Source organism: Bombina bombina, chromosome 3, assembly GCF_027579735.1.
Source record: "Bombina bombina isolate aBomBom1 chromosome 3, aBomBom1.pri, whole genome shotgun sequence".
Lineage (NCBI taxonomy): Eukaryota > Metazoa > Chordata > Amphibia > Anura > Bombinatoridae > Bombina > Bombina bombina.
The window spans coordinates 360798930-360822579 of record NC_069501.1 but is presented as its reverse complement, the minus strand read 5'-3'; the positions used below and the strand labels follow the sequence as shown (position 1 = coordinate 360822579).

The 23650-nt window shown below is 40.6% G+C and overlaps 1 protein-coding gene across 1 annotated transcript in view; it reads right to left on the bottom strand.

The window, feature by feature from the left end:
• Nucleotides 1-23650, bottom strand: part of USP9X (ubiquitin specific peptidase 9 X-linked) — a gene marked incomplete in the record, with an annotated part of 1177890 nt that overhangs the window by 408038 nt on the left and 746202 nt on the right. The window contains 3 exon segments of the mRNA XM_053706481.1: nt 7821-8061; nt 10914-11125; nt 16889-16984. Of these exon segments, the coding sequence (XP_053562456.1) occupies nt 7821-8061; nt 10914-11125; nt 16889-16984 (549 nt within the window).

Here is a 23650-nt window from a genome sequence, read left to right as displayed (position 1 = left end):
AGTGACTGGATGGACCTACTCATTATAAATTTCACTAGGCACACAATTATTCAGTATTTCTTACTTAAGGTTAGGGTTACACCGATGCTAGTATTGGTACCGATACCAAGTACTGGCAACAGTACTTGTACAAATGCATCAATACCTCCAGATCTTACCCATATGCCATCTTGCGGCTTTTCCAATCTTCATGTTCCCATTTCATTTTAAAAAGGAGTGGAGACAACTAAAAAAATGTCACTTCTGTTCAGCCAATAAAAATTACTGTTATTTGTATTATTTTACGTTTGAGAGCAGTGCTCCAAAAGCTGCTACTATACAAATGGAAGCCTACCTGGGAGAGATCACTGTAATTCATTAAGACAAACCCCTGAACTACTGGGCAGTTAATAAACTGAGATTTAATGGCCAAAAAATATCTTTCTGCCCCATGCAGTAGTGTGGAAAGTGAAAGACTGTTCAGCTTAAGTCAAAGTCCTTACTGATAAATGAAACCGTCTTAAAACTTAACATGCAGAGATGCTTCTGTTCCTTAAAAAGAACTCACCAATAACTTTTGGAAAATGTATTCTAATTGCTAGATTGCCTGTTATACTGCTAGTTCTCATCTTGCACAATTATGCTCAAAACATACTGTACTCTGAAGAACATACATAGCTTTAATAATTGCAGGAAGAGTGTTCATAGGACACATCGTTAATTCCTATGAACACTCATCTTACAATTATAGGACTAGATTTAGATTACATTTAATTGGTAAGCTTTACCAATGCTCTGTTCACATTTCCAACTCTATAGACTTTAATGGAGTTGGACATGTAATGAGATCATTGGTAAAGCTTACTAGTCAATGTAATATATGATATATAGTGTTGTTCTCCATGATTAAACAGTGCGTATTGCACTTTTGGTTGGTTGTGATTTTATATTTGTTATGTATTGTTGTTGTTATTAATATATTTTATTGTAATATTTTTATTTCTGTGAAATTTCTTCTAGTTTTTACAACTTTGTGACAACAAGCAAATTATTTTATTATCTTTAATGATTTAAGATAGCTTCTTTATAATTATGAAGAACTGTAACTCAAGTCTGTATTTTGCTTGAGAAACTGTCACATGACATTTAAAAAAAAGTATTGGTAATTGGTATCGGCGGGTATTTGAACAAAAGTATCGGTACTTGTACTAGGTCTTAAAAAAAACATAATTTATGTAAAAACTTACCTGATAAATTCATTTATTTCATATTGGCAAGAGTCCATGAGCTAGTGACGTATGGGATATACAATCCTACCAGGAGGGGCAAAGTTTCCCAAACCTCAAAATGCTTATAAATACACCCCTCACCACACCCACAATTCAGTTTAACAAATAGCCAAGTAGTGGGGTGATAAAATAAGGAGTAAAAAAGCATACAAAAAGAGGAAATGGAAATAAAATTGTGCTTTTTATACAAAAATCATAACCACCATAAAAAAAGTGTAGGCCTCATGGACTCTTGCCAATATGAAAGAAAAGAATGTATCAGGTAAGTTCTTTCATAAATTATGTTTTCTTTCATGTAATTGGCAAGAGTCCATGAGCTAGTGATGTGTGGGATAGAAATACCCAAGATGTGGGAGACCTCAGAAGAGTCACTAGAAAGGGAGGAATAAAATAAAAACAGCTATTTCCGCTGAAAAAATTAAATCCACAAAAAAATAAGTCTTTCTTATAAATTTCACATAAAGTTCAAGAGAAAAACTTAAATCATAAGCAGAAAAATCAAACTGAGACAGCTGCCTTAAGAATTTTTCTACCAAAGACTGCTTCAGAAGAAGCAAATACATCAAAATGGTAAAACTTATTAAATGTATGCAAAAAAGACCAAGTTGCTGCTTTGCAAATCTGATCAACCGAAGCTTCATTCTTAAAAACCCAAGAAGTGGCGACTGATCTAGTAGAATGAGCTGTAATTCTCTGAGGCGGTGACTGTCCCGCCTCTAAATAAGCCTTGTGAATCAAAAGCTTTAACCAAGATGCCAAAGAAATGGTAGAGGCTTTCTGTCCTTTCCTAGGACCAGAAAAAAACAACAAACAGACTAGAAGTCTTCCTGAAATCTTTAGTAGTTTCGACATTATATTTCAAAGCTCATACAACATCCAAAGAATGTAAAGATCTTTCAAGAGTATTCTTGGAATTAAGACACAAGGAATGAACAATTACCCTACTAATGTTGTTAGAATTCACAACCTTAGGAAGAAATTTAAATGAAGTCCGCAAACAGCCTTATCCTGATAGAAAATCAGAAAAGGAGACTTACAAGAGAGCAGACAATTCAGAAACTCTTCTAGCTGAAGAGATAGACAAAAGAAACCACACTTTCCAAGAAAGTAGTTTAAAATCCAAAGAATGCATAGGCTCAAAATGTGGAGCCTGCAAAGCCTTCAAAACCAAATTAAGACTCTGAGGAGGAGAGATTGATTTAACAAAAGGCTTGATACAAACCAAAGCCTGAACAAAACAGTGAATATCAGGAAGTTAGCAATCTTTCTATGAAATCAGAAAGAGCAGAGATTTGTCCCTTCAAGGCACTTGCAGACAAACCTTTATCCAAACCATCCTGAAGAAACTGTAAAATTCTAGGAATCCTAAAAGAATGCCAAGAGAATTTATGAGAAAAAACACCATGAAATATAGGTTTTCCAAACTCAATGATAAATCTTCCTTGAAACAGACTTATGAGCCTGTAGCATAGTATTAATCACTCAGTCAGAGAAACCTCTATGACTAAGTACTAAGCGTTTAATTTCCATACCTTCAAATTTAGCGATTTGAGATCCTGATGGAAAAACAGCCCTTGAGACAGAAGGTCCGGCCTTAAAGGAAGTGGCCACGGTTGGCAACTGGACATCCGGACAAGATCCTCATACCAAAACCTGTCAGGCCATGCTGGTGCTATCAGAAACACATGTGATTGTTCCAATATGATCTTGGAGATCACCCTTGGAAGAAGAACTAGAGGCGGAAAAATGTAAGCAGGTTGGTAAAACCAAGGAACTGCTAACGCATCCACCATCTTCGCCTGAGGATCCCTGGACCTGAAAAGGTACCTGGGAAGCTTCTTGTTTAGATGGGAAGCCATCAGATCTATTTTGGGGAGACCCCACATCTGTACAATCTGACAAAATACATCTGGATGGAGAGACCACTCCCCTGGATGTAAAGGTTGACGACTGAGATAATCCGCTTCCCAATTGTCTACACCTGGGATATGTATCACAGAAATTAGACAGGAGTTGGATTCCGCCCAAGAAATTATCCAAGATACTTCTTTCATCGCTAAAGGACTGCGAGTCCCCCCCTTGATGATTGACACATGCCACAGTTGTGATATTGTCTGTCTGAAAACGAAAGAATAATTCTCTCTTTAATAGCAGCCAAGCCTGAAGAGCCCTGAAAATAGCACAGAGTTCTAAAATATTGATTGGCAACCTCGCCTCTTGAGGAATCCAAACTCCTTGTGCTGTCAGAGACCCCCGGACAGCTCCCCAACCTGTGAGACTTGCATCTGTTGAAATCACAGTCCAGGCAGGACGAACAAAAGAGGCCCCTTGAATAATCCAATGATGGATTAAACAACCAGGACAGAGAGAGTTGAATGTTGGGATTTAAGTAGATCAACTGTGATATCCGAGTATAATCCCTGCACCATTGATTCAGCATGCAAAGCTGCAGAGGTCTCATATGAAAACGAGCAAAGGGGATCGCGTCCGATGCTGCATCATGAGACCTAAAACTTCCATGCACATAGCCACTGAAGGTTTTGACAGGCAGAAACCAATTTCATTTGTCTCTTGTCTGTTAAAGACAGAGTCATGGACACTGAATCTATCTGGAAACCTAAAAAGGTGACCCTTGTCTGAGGAATCAAGGAACTCTTTGGTAAATTGATCCTCCAACCAGGTCTTTGAAGAAACAACACAAGTTGATTTGTGTGAAATTCTGCTAAATGAAAAGATTGAGCCAGTACCAAGATATCGTCCAAATAAGGAATCACCACAATACCCTGCTCGCTGATTACAGATAGAAGGGCACCGAAAACCTTTAATAAGATTCTTGGAGCTGTTGCTAGGCCAAATGGAAGAGCAACAAACTGGTAATGCTTGTCTAGAAAAGAGAATCTCAGAAACCAATAGTGGTCTGGATGAATCAGAATATAAAGATACACATCCTGTAAGTCTATTGAGGACATATAATGACCTTGCTGAACAAAAGGCAGAATAGTCCTTATAGTCACCATCTTGAAAGTTGGGACTCTTACAAAATGATTAAAAAACTTCAGATCCAGAACTGGTCTGAAAGAATTTGCCTTCTTCGGGACAATGAATAGATTTGAATAAAAACCCAGACCCTGTTCCAGAATTGAAACTGGTACAATCGCTCCTGAAAGCTCTAGATCTGAAACACACTTCAGAAAAGCCTGAGCTTTCACAGGATTTGTTGGAACGTGAGAGGGAAAAAATCATTTCACAGGAGGTCTTATTCTGAAACCTATTCGATACCCCTGAGAGAAAATATTCTGAATTCAATGATTCTGAAAGGAACCTGCTCAAACATCTTGAAAAAATTTCAATCTGCCCCCCACCAGCAGAACTGGATTGAGGACCGCACCTTCATGCAGTCTTGGGGGCTGGCTTTGGTTTCTTGTAAGGCTTGGATTTATTCCAACTCGAGAATGGCTTCCAATTGGAGTCAGAGTCTTTAGGGGAAGGAGTGGTTTTCTGTTCTCTATTCTGACGAAAGGAATGAAACCGATAAGAAGCTTTAGATTTGCCTTTAGACTTTTTATCTTGAGGCAAAAAAACTCCCTTCCCCCAGTAATAGTGGAAAAAATAGAATCCAACTGGGAACCAAACAAATTATTACCCTGGAATGATAGAGATAGTAACCTAGAAATAGATACCATGTCAGCATTCCATGATTTGAGCCATAAAGCTCTTCTAGCTAAAATAGCCAAAGACATAGATTTAACATTAATTTTGATGATATAAAAAATAGCATCACAGATAAAATGATTAGCATGTTGAAGCAAACGAATAATGCTATGTAAATCAGAGTCTTTTTTCCGTTGTGCTAAGCTATCCAACCAAAAAGTTGATGCAGCCGCAACATCAGCCATAAAAATGGCAGGTCTGAGCATATAGCTAGAATGCATAAAAAGCTTTCCTACGATAAGATTCAATCTTCCTATCTAAAGTATCCTTAAAAGAGGTACTATCTTCCATAGTAGTACGTTTAGCAAGAGAAGAAATAGCCCCATCAACCTTAGGGACTTTTCCCCAAAACTCTAATTTAGCCGCTGGCAAAGGATCCAACTTAGTAAACATTGAAGAAGGAACAAAATAAGTACCAGGCTTAGACCATTCCTTAGCAATCACATCAGAAATAGCATCAGGAAAAACCTCAGAAGTAGTCACAGGAGGTTTATAGACAGAATTTAAACGTTTACTGGATTTATTATCAAGAGGATCAGACTCCTCAATATCCAAAGTTAACACTTCTTTAACAAAGAACGAATATACTACATCTTAAAAAGATAAGATGATTTATAAGTGTCAATGTCTGAAGTAGGATCTTCTGAGTCAGAGATCCTCATCAGAGGAGGATATAGCAGTATGTTGCCGGTCATTACAAATTTCATCAGTATTATGAGACGTTTTAAAAGATCTTTTACATAATTTGAAGGCGGTATAGCAGCCATAGCCTTCTGAATCGTCTCAGCAATATAATTTTTCATATCAACAGGTATATCATGTACTTTAGATGTTGAAGGAACAACAGATACTATACCAGCACTAATAGAAACCTTTTCTGCATGCAAAAGCTTATCATGACAACTGTTACATACTACAGCTGGAGATATAATCTCCACTAGTTTACAACAGATACACTTAGCTTTGGTAGAACTATGTTCAGGCAGCATGGTTCCTACAGCAGCTTCTGAGACAGGATCAGATTGAGACATCTTGTAAAATGTAAAAAAGAAAAAATAACATTAAACAGAAATATCTTATTTACACATATAGCAGTTTCAGGAATGGCAAAAAATGCAAATGCTAAAATTGGCAAAAAAAGCAAATAGCATAGCCCTCTGAGCATAAAGAAGGCAAGGAGCATATAGGAAGTGAGGTAAAATAAATTTAATTTTTTTTGGCGCCAAGTATGACACACGACGCAAAAGGAAGTTGAGATTTTTTTTAGCGCCTACAAACATCCGGAAATGACCCAACTTGCTTCATAACACACACAATTTTGTGCCAAACAACCTAGCATCAACTAAGACGCAGGAAATTACGAACTTGTGTGATGATAGAAGCACATTCGCGCCCAAAAAATTTCTTGCGCCAAGAATGACGCAATAAATAACCCTTGCAAGCCTAATTTGCCCGCAAGTTTTCCAAGAAAAAACAAGTCAAATTGAAAAAAAGACTATACCCCAGGTAAGACAAACTTCCTAAAACATGATTCCCATAACGAAACTGCTGGACTGCAAAGGGAAATAAACATAGACCTGACTCATGGCAAATATAAGTAAAATACATATATTTAAAACTTTATATTAATACATAAAGCGCCAAACCATAGCTGTCTTAAATAATGATACATACTTACCGAATGACACCCATCCACATATAGCAGATAGCCAAACCAGTACTGAAAGCTATCAGCAAAGCTAATGGTATATAAGAGTATATTGTCGATCTGAAAAGGGAGGTAGGAGATGAATCCCTACGACCGATGACAGAGAGCCCTTGAAAAGATTTCCTGCAAGGAAAACCATAAAATCAAATACTCTCTTGACATCCCTCTGACAAACACTGTACTCTGAGAGGAATTGGGCTTCAGAATGCTTAGAAGCGCTTATCACAGAAGAAATCATAAAAATCAAGAACAAACTTACTTAACCACCTCCATAGGAGGCAAAGTTTGTGTGGTGAGGGGTGTATTTATAGGCATTTTGAGGTTTGGGAAACTTTGCCCCTCCTGGTAGGATTGTATATCCCATACTTCACTAGCTCATGGACTCTTGCCAATTACATGAAAGAAAATGGTATCAGGGCAACCCTACTTAAGGTAATAGTAAAAAGGACTATACAGCACACTGTCCTCCCACAAAATAGGGTATCTTAGTTGCATATGGGTATGCTACTATAGTTTTATAGTACAGTAGAGAATTGCAATTATTTGCTAGTTAAAAGGGACACTACATTTTTTTTTGTTTTCCAATTATATTTCCTTTAATTCCACTGACCACATACTCACTCACTGCTCAGGCTGCCTATACACTCCATCAGTTTTCCCCCAGAGATAACAAGGCAGAAGGTAAAGCAAATCAAAAGCCATATCACTCACCCGATTGAGAAAAAGTGTGCTCCTTTCCCTGCTTGAACAACACACCAAGAGACTCACGAGTTAATTATAAGCAGTGAGCAGGAGTGAGTTCTACTATTTCCCAATGGGTTAATCGAATCAGAGGCCGTACTGCACATCTTGTCAGGTTGAAACAAATGCTGAAGGGCATGGACAGCAGAAGCACTGAGAGAATGTGGTCTTAGGGGGTTAAAAAGCAGTTCAGCAATTCACTACAATCCAGTAAACACATATTTCTTAATACAAAAAATCGTCAGGGTATGAACATAATTTAGGATTATTATTAAGTTAAAAAACAACAACAACAACAACGAAAAACAGCCGTTTAAACATGGGCAGACCACATTCTACATTAAAATAAATTTAAATAAATGGTGCAACTGTAGACATTTAAAATTACTTACAGTTTTATCTTTTAGGTTTAATTGGCCAATCAATTTTCTGTCTTCTGAGGGATCCACTAATTCTCCACCAATAAAGAGTTCAACTTTTGTATGTGCACTATTGGCTTTGATCCGATTAAGAATACAACGTCGAACAGAGCCTATTGTGTCATTTGTATGAGACCATATATCCAAATCCTCAACTTGCCGGCCCTGATTTGGAAATCTGACAACCAATGTGATGTGTTTTCCCCGAAAAGCTCTAAGTATGTAAGCAAAAATGTTGAATTAAAAATAAAATGTTCAGCAAAAATAGCAGTTTCTACTATAAAAAAAAAAAAAAATTATGCTTACCTGATAAATGTATTTATTTCCGGATATGGTGAGTCCACGACATCCTCAATTACTGTTGGGAATATCACTCTTGGCCAGCAGGAGGAGGTAAAGAGCACCACAGCCAAGCTGTTAAAGGGACATTAAACACAATTTTTTTTCTTTCATTATTCAGATAGAGAATACAATTTTAAAAAAGTTTACAATTTACTTCTATTATCAAATTTTCTTTGTTCTCATGTTATTCTTTGTTGTAGAGATACCTAGGAAGGTAGCGTGCACATGCTTGAAGCACTACATAACAGGAAATAGGGCTGCCATCTAGTGCTCTTGCTAATGTAAAACATTGTTGCAAAATTGCTGCCATATAGTACTGCAGTCACATGCACACTCCTTAACTTATATTACTGCTTTTCAACAAGGGATAACAAGATAACAAAGAAAATTTGATAATAGAAATACATTGGAAAGTTGTTTAAAATTGTATGTTCTATCTAAAATGATGAAAGAACATTTTTGGGTTGTGTGTCCCTTTAAGTTTCACTCCCCCTCCCACAAACCCCAATCATTCGACCAAAGGTAAACGGAGAAACAGGAAGTAACACAAGGGGTAGAGGTGCCTGAGGTTAGTAAAAAAAAAAAAAAAAAAAAAAAAAAAGGGCGGGGTCATGGACTCACCATAACTGGAAATAAATTGAAGAATCTTTCTCCCAAAAGAAGCCTCAGCCGAGGCAAAAGTATCGAATTTGTAAAATTTGGAAAAAGTATGCAGAGTAGACCAAGTTGTCGCCTTGCAAATGTGTTCCACTGAAGCTTGATTTTTGAAAACCGCTATGCCAGCCTGAAATCCCAAGGGACCGCCAGAGCATCTATCAGAGCGGCCTAAGAATCCCTTGACATCTACCTGTACCTTGGCATTCTGCTGAGACGCCATCAAATCCAGCTCTGGCACCCCCCATTTGAGACTCAAGCTGGAGAATACTTCCGGATGGAGCTCCCACTCCCCATGAAAAGTCTGTCTGCTCAGAAAATCTGCTTCCCAGTTGTCCACTTTTGGAATGTGGATGGCAGATAGACAGCAATTGTGAGCTTCCATCCACTGAATAATCCAAGCCACCTCTTTCATTACTAAGGAACTCCGAGTTCCTCCCTGGTGGTTGCTGTAAGTCACTGAGGTTATGTTGTCCGACTGAAATCTGATAAACCGGGCTAATAACTGCGGCCAAGCCATCAAAACATTGAAAAAAGCTCTCAACTCCAAAATGTTGATGGGGAGAGCTGACTCCTCCCGAGTCCCTGCGCCTTTAATGAGTCCCAGACTGCTCCCCAGCCCAACAGGCTGGCGTCCGTGGTCACAATCACCCAGGAAGGTCTCCAAAAGCATGTTCCCTGTGAGAGATGTTCCTGAGAAAGCCACAAACGGGAGAGTCTCTTGTCGACTGATCTAGATCTATCCTCTGAGACAGATCTGCATAGTCCCTGTTCCATTGCCTGAGCATGCATAAGTGCAGAGCTCTCAAATGGAATTGAGCAAAGGGAATGATGTCCATGGAAGCAACCATCAGACCAATTACCTCCATACATTGAGCCACTGATGGCTGAACAGTAGACTGTAGAGAGAGGCAAGAGAAAATAATATTGGCTTTTATGACCTCCGTCAAATATTTTCATTGATAGGGAATCTATTATGGTCCCTAAGAAAACTATCCTTGAAAATATAATAATCACACTAACGTGCACCTCTACACTTACCTGCCCTCTCGAAGAGACCGTGTGAAGTCCCTGAAATATCGGAGCAGAATAAATGCTACGTTAAATTTCTCACCGGAGCAGCTCAGAGATCACGTGAACGGCTTGAGCAAATGCGCCACTAACTTACAAGGCGAGCTTCCAGCAGGAAGATGATAAGCCAAAATGAAGTTGCGTACTGTAACACTCAGTTACAGGAAAAAGGCTAATTAGAAGTGCCCCATAAGAATTACATAGGCAAAGAGTGCCTATCATGAGCCAAAAAAAAGTTAACTCCTACTATAAAAGAGTATAACTCCCTGTCTCCTAAACACGTCAAAATGCCTCCCCCACTGCCAAAAATTAGCCCTTTCCACAGGGTTCTAGTCCTAACTTTTTGCAGGTTCTTAAAGGTTATCCCCCTCAGTGCCAGTCTCCCAGCCCCAGAAGACAAAGGCACTTACCTGCATCTAGCCGTCTGGCAGGACGACAGCCTACCTGGTATGAGAGGATGCCACTCATCAGAGACCTGTAGAAAAAAGATAGAACAGAGTAAACCTACTCTGGCTTTCTATTTGAGGGCAGCAACAATGTTAGGAAAATGCAGCAAGGCCCACCTCACAAGTTCCTAACTGCTTTAAAGCTATCACTACTCTATTGAAGAGATTAACATGGACTACAGCTATACATAGAACACAGGAAAGAGCAAAGCAAACCTACTCTGGCTTTCAAAATAATAAAATCTTGCTTGTAGTGAAGAAATCCAATTTTCTGCAGACACCAAAACTTCACCTCCTCCTTGCACCGAAGGCAAAGAGAATGACTGGGGTTTGTGGGAGGGGGAGTGATACTTAACAGCTTGGCTGTGGTGCTCTTTGCCTCCACCGGCTGGCCAGGAGTGATATTCCCAACAGCAATTGAGGACGCCGTAGACTCACCATATCTTAGGAAAGAAAGCAAGTTTTGTAGCATATTTTTTGTATGTAAATATATATATTTTTATTACCACAGGCTAAACCTAACAAAAGTAATAAAAAGTTAAGGAATGCAAACCTTGACATAGGAAGAATTGTTCGCTCTTCATGGTAATCACTGTCACATTCATTTATATATTCTTTCAATACGGTCAGCACTCTGACCATTCGTATTGCTTCTTGCCTTGCACAATTAATACTGTCTTTATCACCATCAAGTACACACAATGTGTCATATGAGGCCTTCAAGCGATCAAAACAAGACTGAATAAAGTCTTCATGAATCTCCACCTACAGGAGAGGACAAATCCATGTGTTTAGCAACTTTAATTCAACAAAAAAAAAATATACATTTGAAAATATTTTACATGACTGTATAATTTTAGTTAAATTATGCAGTATTTTCATACAAATCTAGTTTTATAGTTTAAACAAGCGGACTTTTTTACCAGACAGTAACACAGCTACAGCTGCGATCGCAGGGAGGGGGGAGGTGAGGGGGACCGCTATACTACAGAAAAAATAAAAAAGTGTAATATGGGTACTGGCAGATAGCTGCCAATACCTAAGATGGAGGACACCATTGGGAGGGAGGAGGGATAGAGATCTGTTTAGGAGGGATCAGGGAGGTTGGAGGCTAATGGGGGAATCCTACACTGCAGAAAATGAATAGGAAAAGTTAATTTATTTAACCCTTTGAGTGCTAAGATTTTTAATATTTTTTTTTTTTTTTTTTTTTTTAACTATTTTTCTATTTTTTCAGACCCCCAAGACTTACACTGTTGGACATGTTATGCAATTACCCCCTGCTCCTATACTTAATATTGTTAAGTATAAATAAAGTTGCGCGGTGACGTCATCACGCAAAACGGGAAGCCCCGGCGATGCCTGTCACTCTACAAGCACGATCGCCGGGGTAGGAGCGGGTGGGAGCCCCCAGATCTCCCTCAAGGTGGGAGAGTGCTAGTGACGGCTCTGAGCCGTCATTAGCACCAGAGTGGGAAAGTCTGTGACGGCTCAGAGCCGTCATTAGCACTCAAAGGGTTAAAAAAAAAAAACACCAAAAAAAACAAAAAAAAAAAAAAAACAACTAAGACTTTATACTTGGAGACTTTCTGCTAGTACCTAAGATGGTGGTCAGGAGTGTGGGGAGTAAATGAGCGGTTTGCAAGGGATCAGGGAGGTAGGAAGTCTCAGGTGGGAGAGTAATCCCTATATTAAATATACTATTACCCTTACCAGCCAACCTATTTTGCAGTTGCAATTAGAAGCCTTTTAACTGCCAAAAACTAATTGCAAAGCCATGCATGTATGATATTTCTGAACAAAAGGGACTACAGAGAACCTTTTACAAACATTTGTCTTGTCACTGTAGTAGTTGTGTATAAATAACTTCAGTGAGAAAGCCAAAGTTTGTGAAAAAAACACAATTTATGCTTACCAGATAAATTTATTTCTCTTGTGGTGTATCCAGTCCACGGATTCATCCTTTACTTGTGGGATATTCTCCTTCCTAACAGGAAGTGGCAAAGAGAGCACACAGCAGAGCTGTCCATATAGCTCCCCCTCTAGCTCCACCCCCCAGTCATTTGACCGGAGGTTAGGAAGAAAAAGGAGAAACCATAGGGTGCAATGGTGACTGTAGTTTAAACAAAAAGATCTACCTGACTTAATAGCCAGGGCGGGCCTTGGACTGGATACACCACAAGAGAAAGTAATTTATGAGCTAAGCATAAATTCTGTTTTCTCTTGTAAGGTGTATCCAGTCCACGGATTCATCCTTTACTTGTGGGATACCAATACCAAAGCTTTAGGACACGGATGAAGGGAGGGAACAAGACAGGTACCTTAAACAGAAGGCACCACTGCTTGTAAAACCTTTCTCCCAAAAATAGCCTCCGAAGAAGCAAAAGTATTGAATTTGTAAAATTTGGAAAAGGTATGCAGCGAAGACCAAGTCGCTGCCTTACAAATCTGTTCAACAGAAGCCTCATTTTTAAAAGCCCATGTGGAAGCCACTGCTCTGGTAGAATGAGCAGTAATTGTTTCAGGAGGCTTCTGGCCAGCAGTCTTATAGGTCAGACAGATGATGCTTTTCAGCCAAAAGGAAAGAGAGGTAGCAGTCGCCTTCTGACCTCTCCTCTTACCAGAATAGATAACAAACAAAGAAGTTGTTTGTCTGAAATCCTTAGTTGCTTGTAAATAGAACTTTAAAGCACGAACCACATCAAGATTGTGTAACAGACGTTCCTTCATCGAAGAAGTATTAGGACACAGAGAAGGAACAACAATTTCCTGATTAATATTCTTATTAGACACAACCTTAGGAAGAAAACCGGGTTTGGTACGCAAAACTACCTTATCTGTGTGGAACACCAAGTAAGGTGAGTCACACGGCAAAGCAGATAACTCTGAAACTCTTCGAGCAGAAGAGATAGCTACCAAAAACAAAACTTTCCAAGATAAAAGTTTAATATCTATGGAATGTAAAGGTTCAAACGGAACCCCTTGCAGAAATGAAAGAACTAAATTCAGACTCCATGGCGGAGCAACAGGTCTATAAATGGGCTTGATTCTGACTAAACGCTTGAAGGTCTGGTACCTCTGCCAGACGTTTGTGTAAATGAATAGACAAAGCAGATATCTGTCCTTTTAAGGAACTAGCTGATAATCCTTTCTCCAATCCTTCTTGGAGAAAAGACAATATCCTGGGAATCCTAATCTTACTCCATGAGTAACCCTTGGATTCACACCAACAAAGATATTTTCGCCAAATCTTATGGTAGATTTTCCTGGTGACAGGCTTTCTGGCCTGAATCAGGGTATCGATAACCGACTCAGAGAAACCACGCTTAGATAGAATTAGGCGTTCAATCTCCAAGCAGTCAGACGCAGAGAAATTAGATTTGGATGTTTGAAAGGACCTTGAAGTAGAAGGTCCTGCCTCATTGGCAGAGTCCATGGTGGAACGGATGACATGTCCACTAGGTTTGCATACCAGGTCCTGCGTGGCCACGCAGGCGCTATTAGAATCACTGATGCCCTCTCCTGCTTTGCAGCAGGGGGAGGATGAAGCGAGACCGTTCCTGAAATTTCGAAAGGAACGAAAATTATTTTGTTTGTTCTTTGTCTTAAAGGACTTGAATGGCGAAACCTGAATTCTTTGCTGCTAACTTAGCTAGTTGGAAAGCGGCATCTGTGATAAAAGAATTAGCCAGCTTAAGAGCCTTAATTCTGTCCATAATATCCTCATATGAGGTCTCCGTCTGGAGCGCATCTTCCAGCGCCTCGAACCAGAAAGCAGCTGCAGTAGTTACAGGAACAATGCACGCTATAGGTTGGAGAAGAAAACCTTGATGAACAAAAATTTTCTTAAGTAAACCCTCTAACTTTTTATCCATAGGGTCTTTAAAAGCACAACTGTCCTCAATTGGTATGGTTGTGCGTTTAGCAAGTAAAGAAACAGCCACCTCCACCTTAGGGACCGTCTGCCACGAGTCCCGTGTGGTGTCAGATATGGGGAACATTTTCTTAAAAACAGGAGGGGGAACAAACGGAATACCTGGTCTATCCCACTCCCTAGTTACTATATCCGCAATCCTCTTAGGGACCGGGAACACATCAGTGTAAACAGGAACTTCTAGGTACTTGTCCATTTTACACAATTTCTCTGGAACCACCAAAGGGTCACAGTCATCCAGAGTAACTAATACCTCCCGAGTAATAAGCAGAGGTGTTCTAGTTTAAATTTAAAAGCCAACGTATCTGAGTCTGTCTGAGGAGCAACCTTTCCCGAATCGGAAACTTCTCCCTCAGACAGCACATCCCTCGCCCCCATTTCAGAGCGTTGTGAGTGTATATCGGATACGGCTACTAAAGCGCCAGAATGCTCATAATCTGTTCTTAAAACAGAGCTATCATGCTTTGCAGGTAACACGGGCAGCTTAGATAAAAATACTGAGAGGGTATTATTCATAACTGCGTTTTGCAAGGTAAAAGAGTTAGACACACTAGAGGTGCTAGGCGTCGCTTGAGCGGGCGTAACTGGTTGTGACACTTGGGGAGAGGTCAACGGGCTAACCTCATTACCTTCTGTCTGAGAATCATTGTGGGCCACATTTTTAAGTGCAACAATATGGTCTTTAAAATGTATAGACATATCAGTACACGTGGGACACATTTTGAGAGGGGGTTCCACCATGGCTTCTAAACACATTGAACAAGGATTTTCCTTGGTGACAGACATGTTTAACAGACTAGTAGTAAGACAAACAGGCTTAGAAATCACATCAAGCAAAAACACACTTTTCAAAAAAACGTTACTGTGCCTTTAAGAAATAAAAAAGGCACACAATTTTCCAAAACAGTGAAAAATGCACCAAACTTTCTGAAATTTTCACAGTATGTACCTAAAGCATTGGTAAGATTGCACAACTAGCAAAAAAATCTATTAACCCCTTAATGCCCAAACCGGATCAATAGTATGCTAACAGACCGGTTAAAACAAATTTAGCACCTTGCCACAGCTCTGCTGTGGCCCTACCTTCCCTTAGGAGTCGGATTTATGGGGAAAAAACTTCTTATGGGTCCTCAAATTGTAGCAGGAGCCACCATGTGAACACAGCCTGAAGATCTAGTCAATCTAACTGTGCATCTGAGGCGCGAAATTAGGCCCCTCCCACCCTACTCCGGTGCTGTGAGGCCAAAAGAAACACTCCTAGGAGTTATAACATTAGCCATGTGGGTAACAACCCCTGAAAGAAACCCAAAGGGACCTTCTAAGTGTCTCAAAAACGATATTTATAAGTAAAAACCGTTTGCCATAAAAAAGTGTCAACCCATGAAATAGTGTCAACCAGCATAAATTAGCCCTGTTATGTAAGCTTGTAATTCCATACTTAGTCTCTGAATAAAGCTTACCCTTCCCTCATGGGGATCTTATCAGTCCTTTTCTAGCATTATCACAGTCTTGTCTAGAAATAAATGACTGAACATACCTTATTGCAGCCTAATCTGCAAACCGTTCCCCCCAACTGAAGTTTTCTTGTACTCCTCAGTACTGTGTGGGAACAGCAGTGGATTTTAGTTACAACATGCTAAAATCATTTTCCTCTCTGCAGAAATCTTCATCCCTTTTCTGCTGGAGAGTAAATAGTACAAACCGGTACCATTTAAAAATAAACTTTTGCTTGTAGAACAAACACTACAAATCTAACACCACATTCACTTTACCCTTCCGAGAGAGACCATATTGCTTAGAGCCGGCAAAGAGAATGACTGGGGGGTGGAGCTAGAGGGGGAGCTATATGGACAGCTCTGCTGTGTGCTCTCTTTGCCACTTCCTGTTAGGAAGGAGAATATCCCACAAGTAAAGGATGAATCCGTGGACTGGATACACCTTACAAGAGAAAAGTTAATTCTGCTGTATTTTCTGCAAGTTTTTCTCTGAAATGACCGGTAGTGAAGGAGTTAAGTATTAAAATGTTTTTCTGTGTGTGTGTGTGTGTAGATGTGTCCACAATTTGAATCGGTACTGAAATAAACCATATTTGGAGCAATGCAGTTTATTTTTGTTCTACTGTTTAAACGTTTCCTACTTAATTTTAAATAAAGTCATTAAAATGTAAGGGGCTGATTCGTGTTCATGATAAAACTTCATTAGAACATATTATTATTATTATTTATTATTATTATGTTTTATTTGTATAGCACCGCCAAACAGATTTAAAGATACAATAAAGCCAAATTTCATGATTCAGATACATCTTGCAATGTTAAAACAAATTTCAAGTTACTTCGGTTATCAAATTTACACCATTATTTGGTATACTAGGTGCTAGCTAATCATGATGGGTGAGCCAATGACAAAAGACATATGCAGCCACCAGCTGCCCCTGATCCTACCTAGGTATGCTTTTCCATTTAGGATACCAAGAAATACTATGCAAAGTTTTTTTTATAGCTGCATGCCTCTGAATCATTAAAGGCTCATTTTGACTTTACTGTACATTTAAGAAGCAAAATAAGACACTGAACGAGTTAAACTGACTTTACCTGGTTGACTTGTAGTCTTGGGCCAAGATTGGTGTAGATTTCTTTGAGAAGATCTATTGCTCTGCTAGCAATGTCATCACTGCCTTGAATCACAACCTAACAAACAAAATGTTTACAAAAAAAATAAATATTTAGTTGACAGCTTCACAATTCAGTGACGGTCTCATTCACTTAATATTACACCTTTCTTTGTTAAAAAAAAAAAATTGGGTGGGTAAAAAAATAATCTAAATGGGAAGTATCATGTATACATATAAAAAAAAAAAAAATTATTTATATTGTCAATTGCACAATAGCTATAGTAGACAGCTGTTTCCTGTGTTCCTCATACTGGTAGAAAACCCTTTATCCAAAGTGTTTGAGACCGGAAAAGGTTTGTGATTTTTGAATATTTGCATCTGTAAAAGGGACACAAAAACCAAATTTTCTCTTTCACGATTCAGATAAACATGCAATTTTAAGTAACTTTCTAATTTACTCCTATAATAAATTTTTATTCGTTCTCTTGCTATCCTAATTTGAAAAAGCAGGAATGTAAGCATAGGAGCCGGCCCATATTTGGTTCAGCACCCGGGTAGGGCCTGCTGATTGGTGGCTAAATGTAGCAACCTATCAGAAAGTGCTACCCATGTGCTGAACCAAAAATGGGCCGGCTCCTATGCTTACATGTTTTGCTTTTTCAAATAAAGATAGCAAAAGAACAAAAATTATGACTTATCAGATAATTTCCTTTCCTTCGATACAGGGATAGTCCACAACTGCATTCATTACTTCTGGGAATACAGAACCTGGCCACCAGGAGGAGGCAAAGACACCCCAGTCAAAAGCTTAAATATCTCCCCCACTTCCCTCATCCCCTAGTCATTCTGCCGAGGAAACAGGGAACAGTAGGAGAAATATCAGGGTGAAAAATGTGCCAAAAGAAAGCAATTTAAATTTAGTGCCGCCAACTGGAGAGAGCACGGACGGGAGCTGTGCACTCTCCCTGTATCGAAGAAAAGGAAATTATCTGGTAAGTCATCATTTTTGTTTTCCTTTTAAATACAGGGAGAGTCCACAGCTGCATTCATTACTTTTGGGAAAACAATACCCAAGCTATAGAGGACACTGAATGCTAATGGGGGGTAACAATAAGGCGGGCCAATCTGAGGGCACCACAGCCTGAAAAAAAAATCCCACCACCCGAAAACTGTTTCAACAGAAGCAAAGGACCCAAAAGTTAGCAGAAGCAAGTAACTGCCCCACAATTAGTACCGTAAGAGCCCACATCGGAGACCACACAAAAACACTAGTCCCAAAAGGAGCACACAAACCTCTGAGGAGACGAGAGTTCCGCTGACTATGAGATCAGGAGAAGAACACTCCTCCACGAACACAAGGAGGACAACCAGGACTCCCAACATCGTACACTTCCAGAGGAAGAACACAGAAAACAAAGTTACTGTGCTTAAGAGGTCTGAAAGAACCTCGAGGTAAGATCACAGAAAAAAGGTAGTGAAGCCACTTGCAGAACCAGAATAAAAAGACTCCTTAGAAAGAAGACAGAAAGAAGACCCAAAGAAGGCGGATTACTCGACTGCAAGAGACACTAGGACCTGGAGAGATATCCCAGAAACAAAACAGGTCAATGAATAGACAATTTCAAGTACCATCTCCTGCATTGATACTGATGCAATCCGAGACAAGAAGTCTAATATCCTGAAGGACAAAATTTTGACACTACTGCCTGACCGCAGGCCGCTTTTTAGCAAAGGAAAACAACACCAAGAGTTTACGGCCTCAGGAATAGAACAGAAACAGATATCTGGATCTGCGTAGGTGCCAACATATCCAGGGCAGAAGCGACGGATGAGACCACTCGTAACCGCACGTCTGTTAGAGCGCTAGGCTAACCCTCAGGCTAAGAACTAGCCATCCTAAGAACTCCTGTCTCCAGGACACCCTGGAAAGGCCAGAGAGAACTTCAAGAAGAGATATAAAAATCAGAGAGAACCAACACCAAACTCCCAATACAGGGAGGGACGTCCGTCAATCCAAAAAGTAAAACAAGGGACCACCTACCGCTGAGGAAAAGAACTGATACACTTCTGAAAAAAACCCTGTCAGGATACATCAAGCGACCAAGGGCGAAGACCCCGTCCAACTCCATAATAAGGAGCACCCATAATGGAGAAGCCAACCACAAAAACGAGTCGCAGCACAAAAAAGTAGCAATCAGGTACCCTGATGCCTGCCCCCGACAGACTGAGTCAAACCGGAAAAGGAGACATAGTCGAAGGAAACAAGGAAGAATAAACCTCCCCAGCACCGAAAGGATCCAGAGATCTACTCAAGAATCCCTGACTACGATCCCCTAAGCGCAAGACTAGGATAGGCACTAATGACCAGAGAACCTAGATCGGATCCCACCAACGATACAAATCTGTCCAAAGGACACACCAAAGGAGAGTCCCTCGACCTCCTGCTGAACTCTGAGTCAGGAAAAAGGATCTACTTCAGAAAGAACCCAACTGGAAAAACTCAGAAGACCAGGTCCTCAGAGTACAAAGAGTGACCGAAGATTCTTAAGAGAAAACAGAAAGAATCCCAGAAGACACTGTCCCACTTCCATAGAAATGATAAGACAACTGCCCCAGTTGACCAAAAGTAAGTTTCCCAGAATAGGGAACGATATACTGTATACTGGCAACCGAAGCGGACTAACCAGAAATCTATGAGATTCTGGAGATAGATAGTAACATGCCAAGTCGAAACCAGACTGATAAACATCAGCCACTCACAGTACCAACGAAGGACTGAAGGAAAACAGCAGGGCAAGCCTATAGAGTATTTAAAATCAAAAGGCTTAGGAGACTTCCTGTCTGACAATCAGAGTCAAGAACCACTCTTGAGTCTACCCTAGGAAATCCATTCCAAAACCAACTGGAAAGAACATGAAAGATTCCTTAAAAGTTTCTAGCAGGCGAAGGAGAAACCAGAACCGCCAAAAAGAGGAGCAATCAGAACCCAGAAAAACAGAATACTGTATAAACCCCAAAACCCCCCTGGATCCCAGAAATCTATAATCAGAACGAGGTTACTGGAAATATGGTCCTGAAAGGATCCAGAGATTTACTCAAGAATCCCTGACTACGATCCCCTAAGCGCAAGACTAGGATAGGCACTAATGCCCAGAGAACCTAGATCGGATCCCACCAACGATACAAATCTGTCCAAAGGACACACCAAAGGAGAGTCCCTCGACCTCCTGCTGAACTCTGAGTCAGGAAAAAGGATCTACTTCAGAAAGAACCCAACTGGAAAAACTCAGAAGACCAGGTCCTCAGAGTACAAAGAGAAAACCAACTGGAAAGAACATGAAAGATTCCTTAAAAGTTTCTAGCAGGCGAAGGAGAAACCAGAACCGCCAAAAAGAAGAGCAACCAGAACCCAGAAAAACAGAATACTGTATAAACCCCAAAACCCCCCTGGATCCCAGAAATCTATAATCAGAACGAGGTTACTGGAAATAATATGGTCCTGAAAAAAACGGATTTCCTTAACATGATGAGAGGAAAATCTCCATCTCCCTGATAAGGGAAGAGAGAACCGTATATCAACCCTCAAGAGGAAGAAGAAATAAGCTCTACCAAGAGAGCATAGAAAACCAAATAGAATGAGAAACCCCCCAAGGAGCACCAATAAAGGGGAAAAACAGAATTTATGTTTACCTGATAAATTACTTTCTCCAACGGTGTGTCCGGTCCACGGCGTCATCCTTACTTGTGGGATATTCTCTTCCCCAACAGGAAATGGCAAAGAGCCCAGCAAAGCTGGTCACATGATCCCTCCTAGGCTCCGCCTACCCCAGTCATTCGACCGACGTTAAGGAGGAATATTTGCATAGGAGAAACCATATGATACCGTGGTGACTGTAGTTAAAGAAAATAAAATATCAGACCTGATTAAAAAACCAGGGCGGGCCGTGGACCGGACACACCGTTGGAGAAAGTAATTTATCAGGTAAACATAAATTCTGTTTTCTCCAACATAGGTGTGTCCGGTCCACGGCGTCATCCTTACTTGTGGGAACCAATACCAAAGCTTTAGGACACGGATGAAGGGAGGGAGCAAATCAGGTCACCTAAATGGAAGGCACCACGGCTTGCAAAACCTTTCTCCCAAAAATAGCCTCAGAAGAAGCAAAAGTATCAAACTTGTAAAATTTGGTAAAAGTGTGCAGTGAAGACCAAGTCGCTGCCCTACATATCTGATCAACAGAAGCCTCGTTCTTGAAGGCCCATGTGGAAGCCACAGCCCTAGTGGAATGAGCTGTGATTCTTTCGGGAGGCTGCCGTCCGGCAGTCTCGTAAGCCAATCTGATGATGCTTTTAATCCAAAAAGAGAGAGAGGTAGAAGTTGCTTTTTGACCTCTCCTTTTACCGGAATAAACAACAAACAAGGAAGATGTTTGTCTAAAATCCTTTGTAGCATCTAAATAGAATTTTAGAGCGCGAACATCCAAATTGTGCAACAAACGTTCCTTCTTCGAAACTGGTTTCGGACACAGAGAAGGTACGATAATCTCCTGGTTAATGTTTTTGTTAGAAACAACCTTTGGAAGAAAAACAGAATTTATGTTTACCTGATAAATTTCTTTCTCCAACGGTGTGTCCGGTCCACGGCGTCATCCTTACTTGTGGGATATTCTCTTCCCCAACAGGAAATGGCAAAGAGCCCAGCAAAGCTGGTCACATGATCCCTCCTAGGCTCCGCCTACCCCAGTCATTCGACCGACGTTAAGGAGGAATATTTGCATAGGAGAAACCATATGGTACCGTGGTGACTGTAGTTAAAGAAAATAAATTATCAGACCTGATTAAAAAAACCAGGGCGGGCCGTGGACCGGACACACCGTTGGAGAAAGAAATTTATCAGGTAAACATAAATTCTGTTTTCTCCAACATAGGTGTGTCCGGTCCACGGCGTCATCCTTACTTGTGGGAACCAATACCAAAGCTTTAGGACACGGATGAAGGGAGGGAGCAAATCAGGTCACCTAAATGGAAGGCACCACGGCTTGCAAAACCTTTCTCCCAAAAATAGCCTCAGAAGAAGCAAAAGTATCAAACTTGTAAAATTTGGTAAAAGTGTGCAGTGAAGACCAAGTCGCTGCCCTACATATCTGATCAACAGAAGCCTCGTTCTTGAAGGCCCATGTGGAAGCCACAGCCCTAGTGGAATGAGCTGTGATTCTTTCGGGAGGCTGCCGTCCGGCAGTCTCGTAAGCCAATCTGATGATGCTTTTAATCCAAAAAGAGAGAGAGGTAGAAGTTGCTTTTTGACCTCTCCTTTTACCTGAATAAACAACAAACAAGGAAGATGTTTGTCTAAAATCCTTTGTAGCATCTAAATAGAATTTTAGAGCGCGAACAACATCCAAATTGTGCAACAAACGTTCCTTCTTTGAAACTGGTTTTGGACACAGAGAAGGTACGATAATCTCCTGGTTAATGTTTTTGTTAGAAACAACTTTTGGAAGAAAACCAGGTTTAGTACGTAAAACCACCTTATCTGCATGGAACACCAGATAAGGAGGAGAACACTGCAGAGCAGATAATTCTGAGACTCTTCTAGCAGAAGAAATCGCAACTAAAAACAAAACTTTCCAAGATAATAACTTAATATCAACGGAATGTAAGGGTTCAAACGGAACCCCCTGAAGAACTGAAAGAACTAAATTGAGACTCCAAGGAGGAGTCAAAGGTTTGTAAACAGGCTTGATTCTAACCAGAGCCTGAACAAAGGCTTGAACATCTGGCACAGCTGCCAGCTTTTTGTGAAGTAATACCGACAAGGCAGAAATCTGTCCCTTCAGGGAACTTGCAGATAATCCTTTTTCCAATCCTTCTTGAAGGAAGGATAGAATCCTAGGAATCTTAACCTTGTCCCAAGGGAATCCTTTAGATTCACACCAACAGATATATTTTTTCCAAATTTTGTGGTAAATCTTTCTAGTTACAGGCTTTCTGGCCTGAACAAGAGTATCGATAACAGAATCTGAGAATCCTCGCTTCGATAAAATCAAGCGTTCAATCTCCAAGCAGTCAGCTGGAGTGAAACCAGATTCGGATGTTCGAACGGACCCTGAACAAGAAGGTCTCGTCTCAAAGGTAGCTTCCAAGGTGGAGCCGATGACATATTCACCAGATCTGCATACCAAGTCCTGCGTGGCCACGCAGGAGCTATCAAGATCACCGACGCCCTCTCCTGATTGATCCTGGCTACCAGCCTGGGGATGAGAGGAAATGGCGGGAACACATAAGCTAGTTTGAAGGTCCAAGGTGCTACTAGTGCATCCACTAGAGCCGCCTTGGGATCCCTGGATCTGGCCCCGTAGCAAGGAACTTTGAAGTTCTGACGAGAGGCCATCAGATCCATGTCTGGAATGCCCCACAGGTGAGTGACTTGGGCAAAGATTTCCGGATGGAGTTCCCACTCCCCCGGATGCAATGTCTGACGACTCAGAAAATCCGCTTCCCAATTTTCCACTCCTGGGATGTGGATAGCGGACAGGTGGCAGGAGTGAGACTCCGCCCATAGAATGATTTTGGTCACTTCTTCCATCGCTAGGGAACTCCTTGTTCCCCCCTGATGGTTGATGTACGCAACAGTTGTCATGTTGTCTGATTGAAACCGTATGAACTTGGTCCTCGCTAGCCGAGGCCAGGCCTTGAGAGCATTGAATATCGCTCTCAGTTCCAGAATATTTATCGGTAAAAG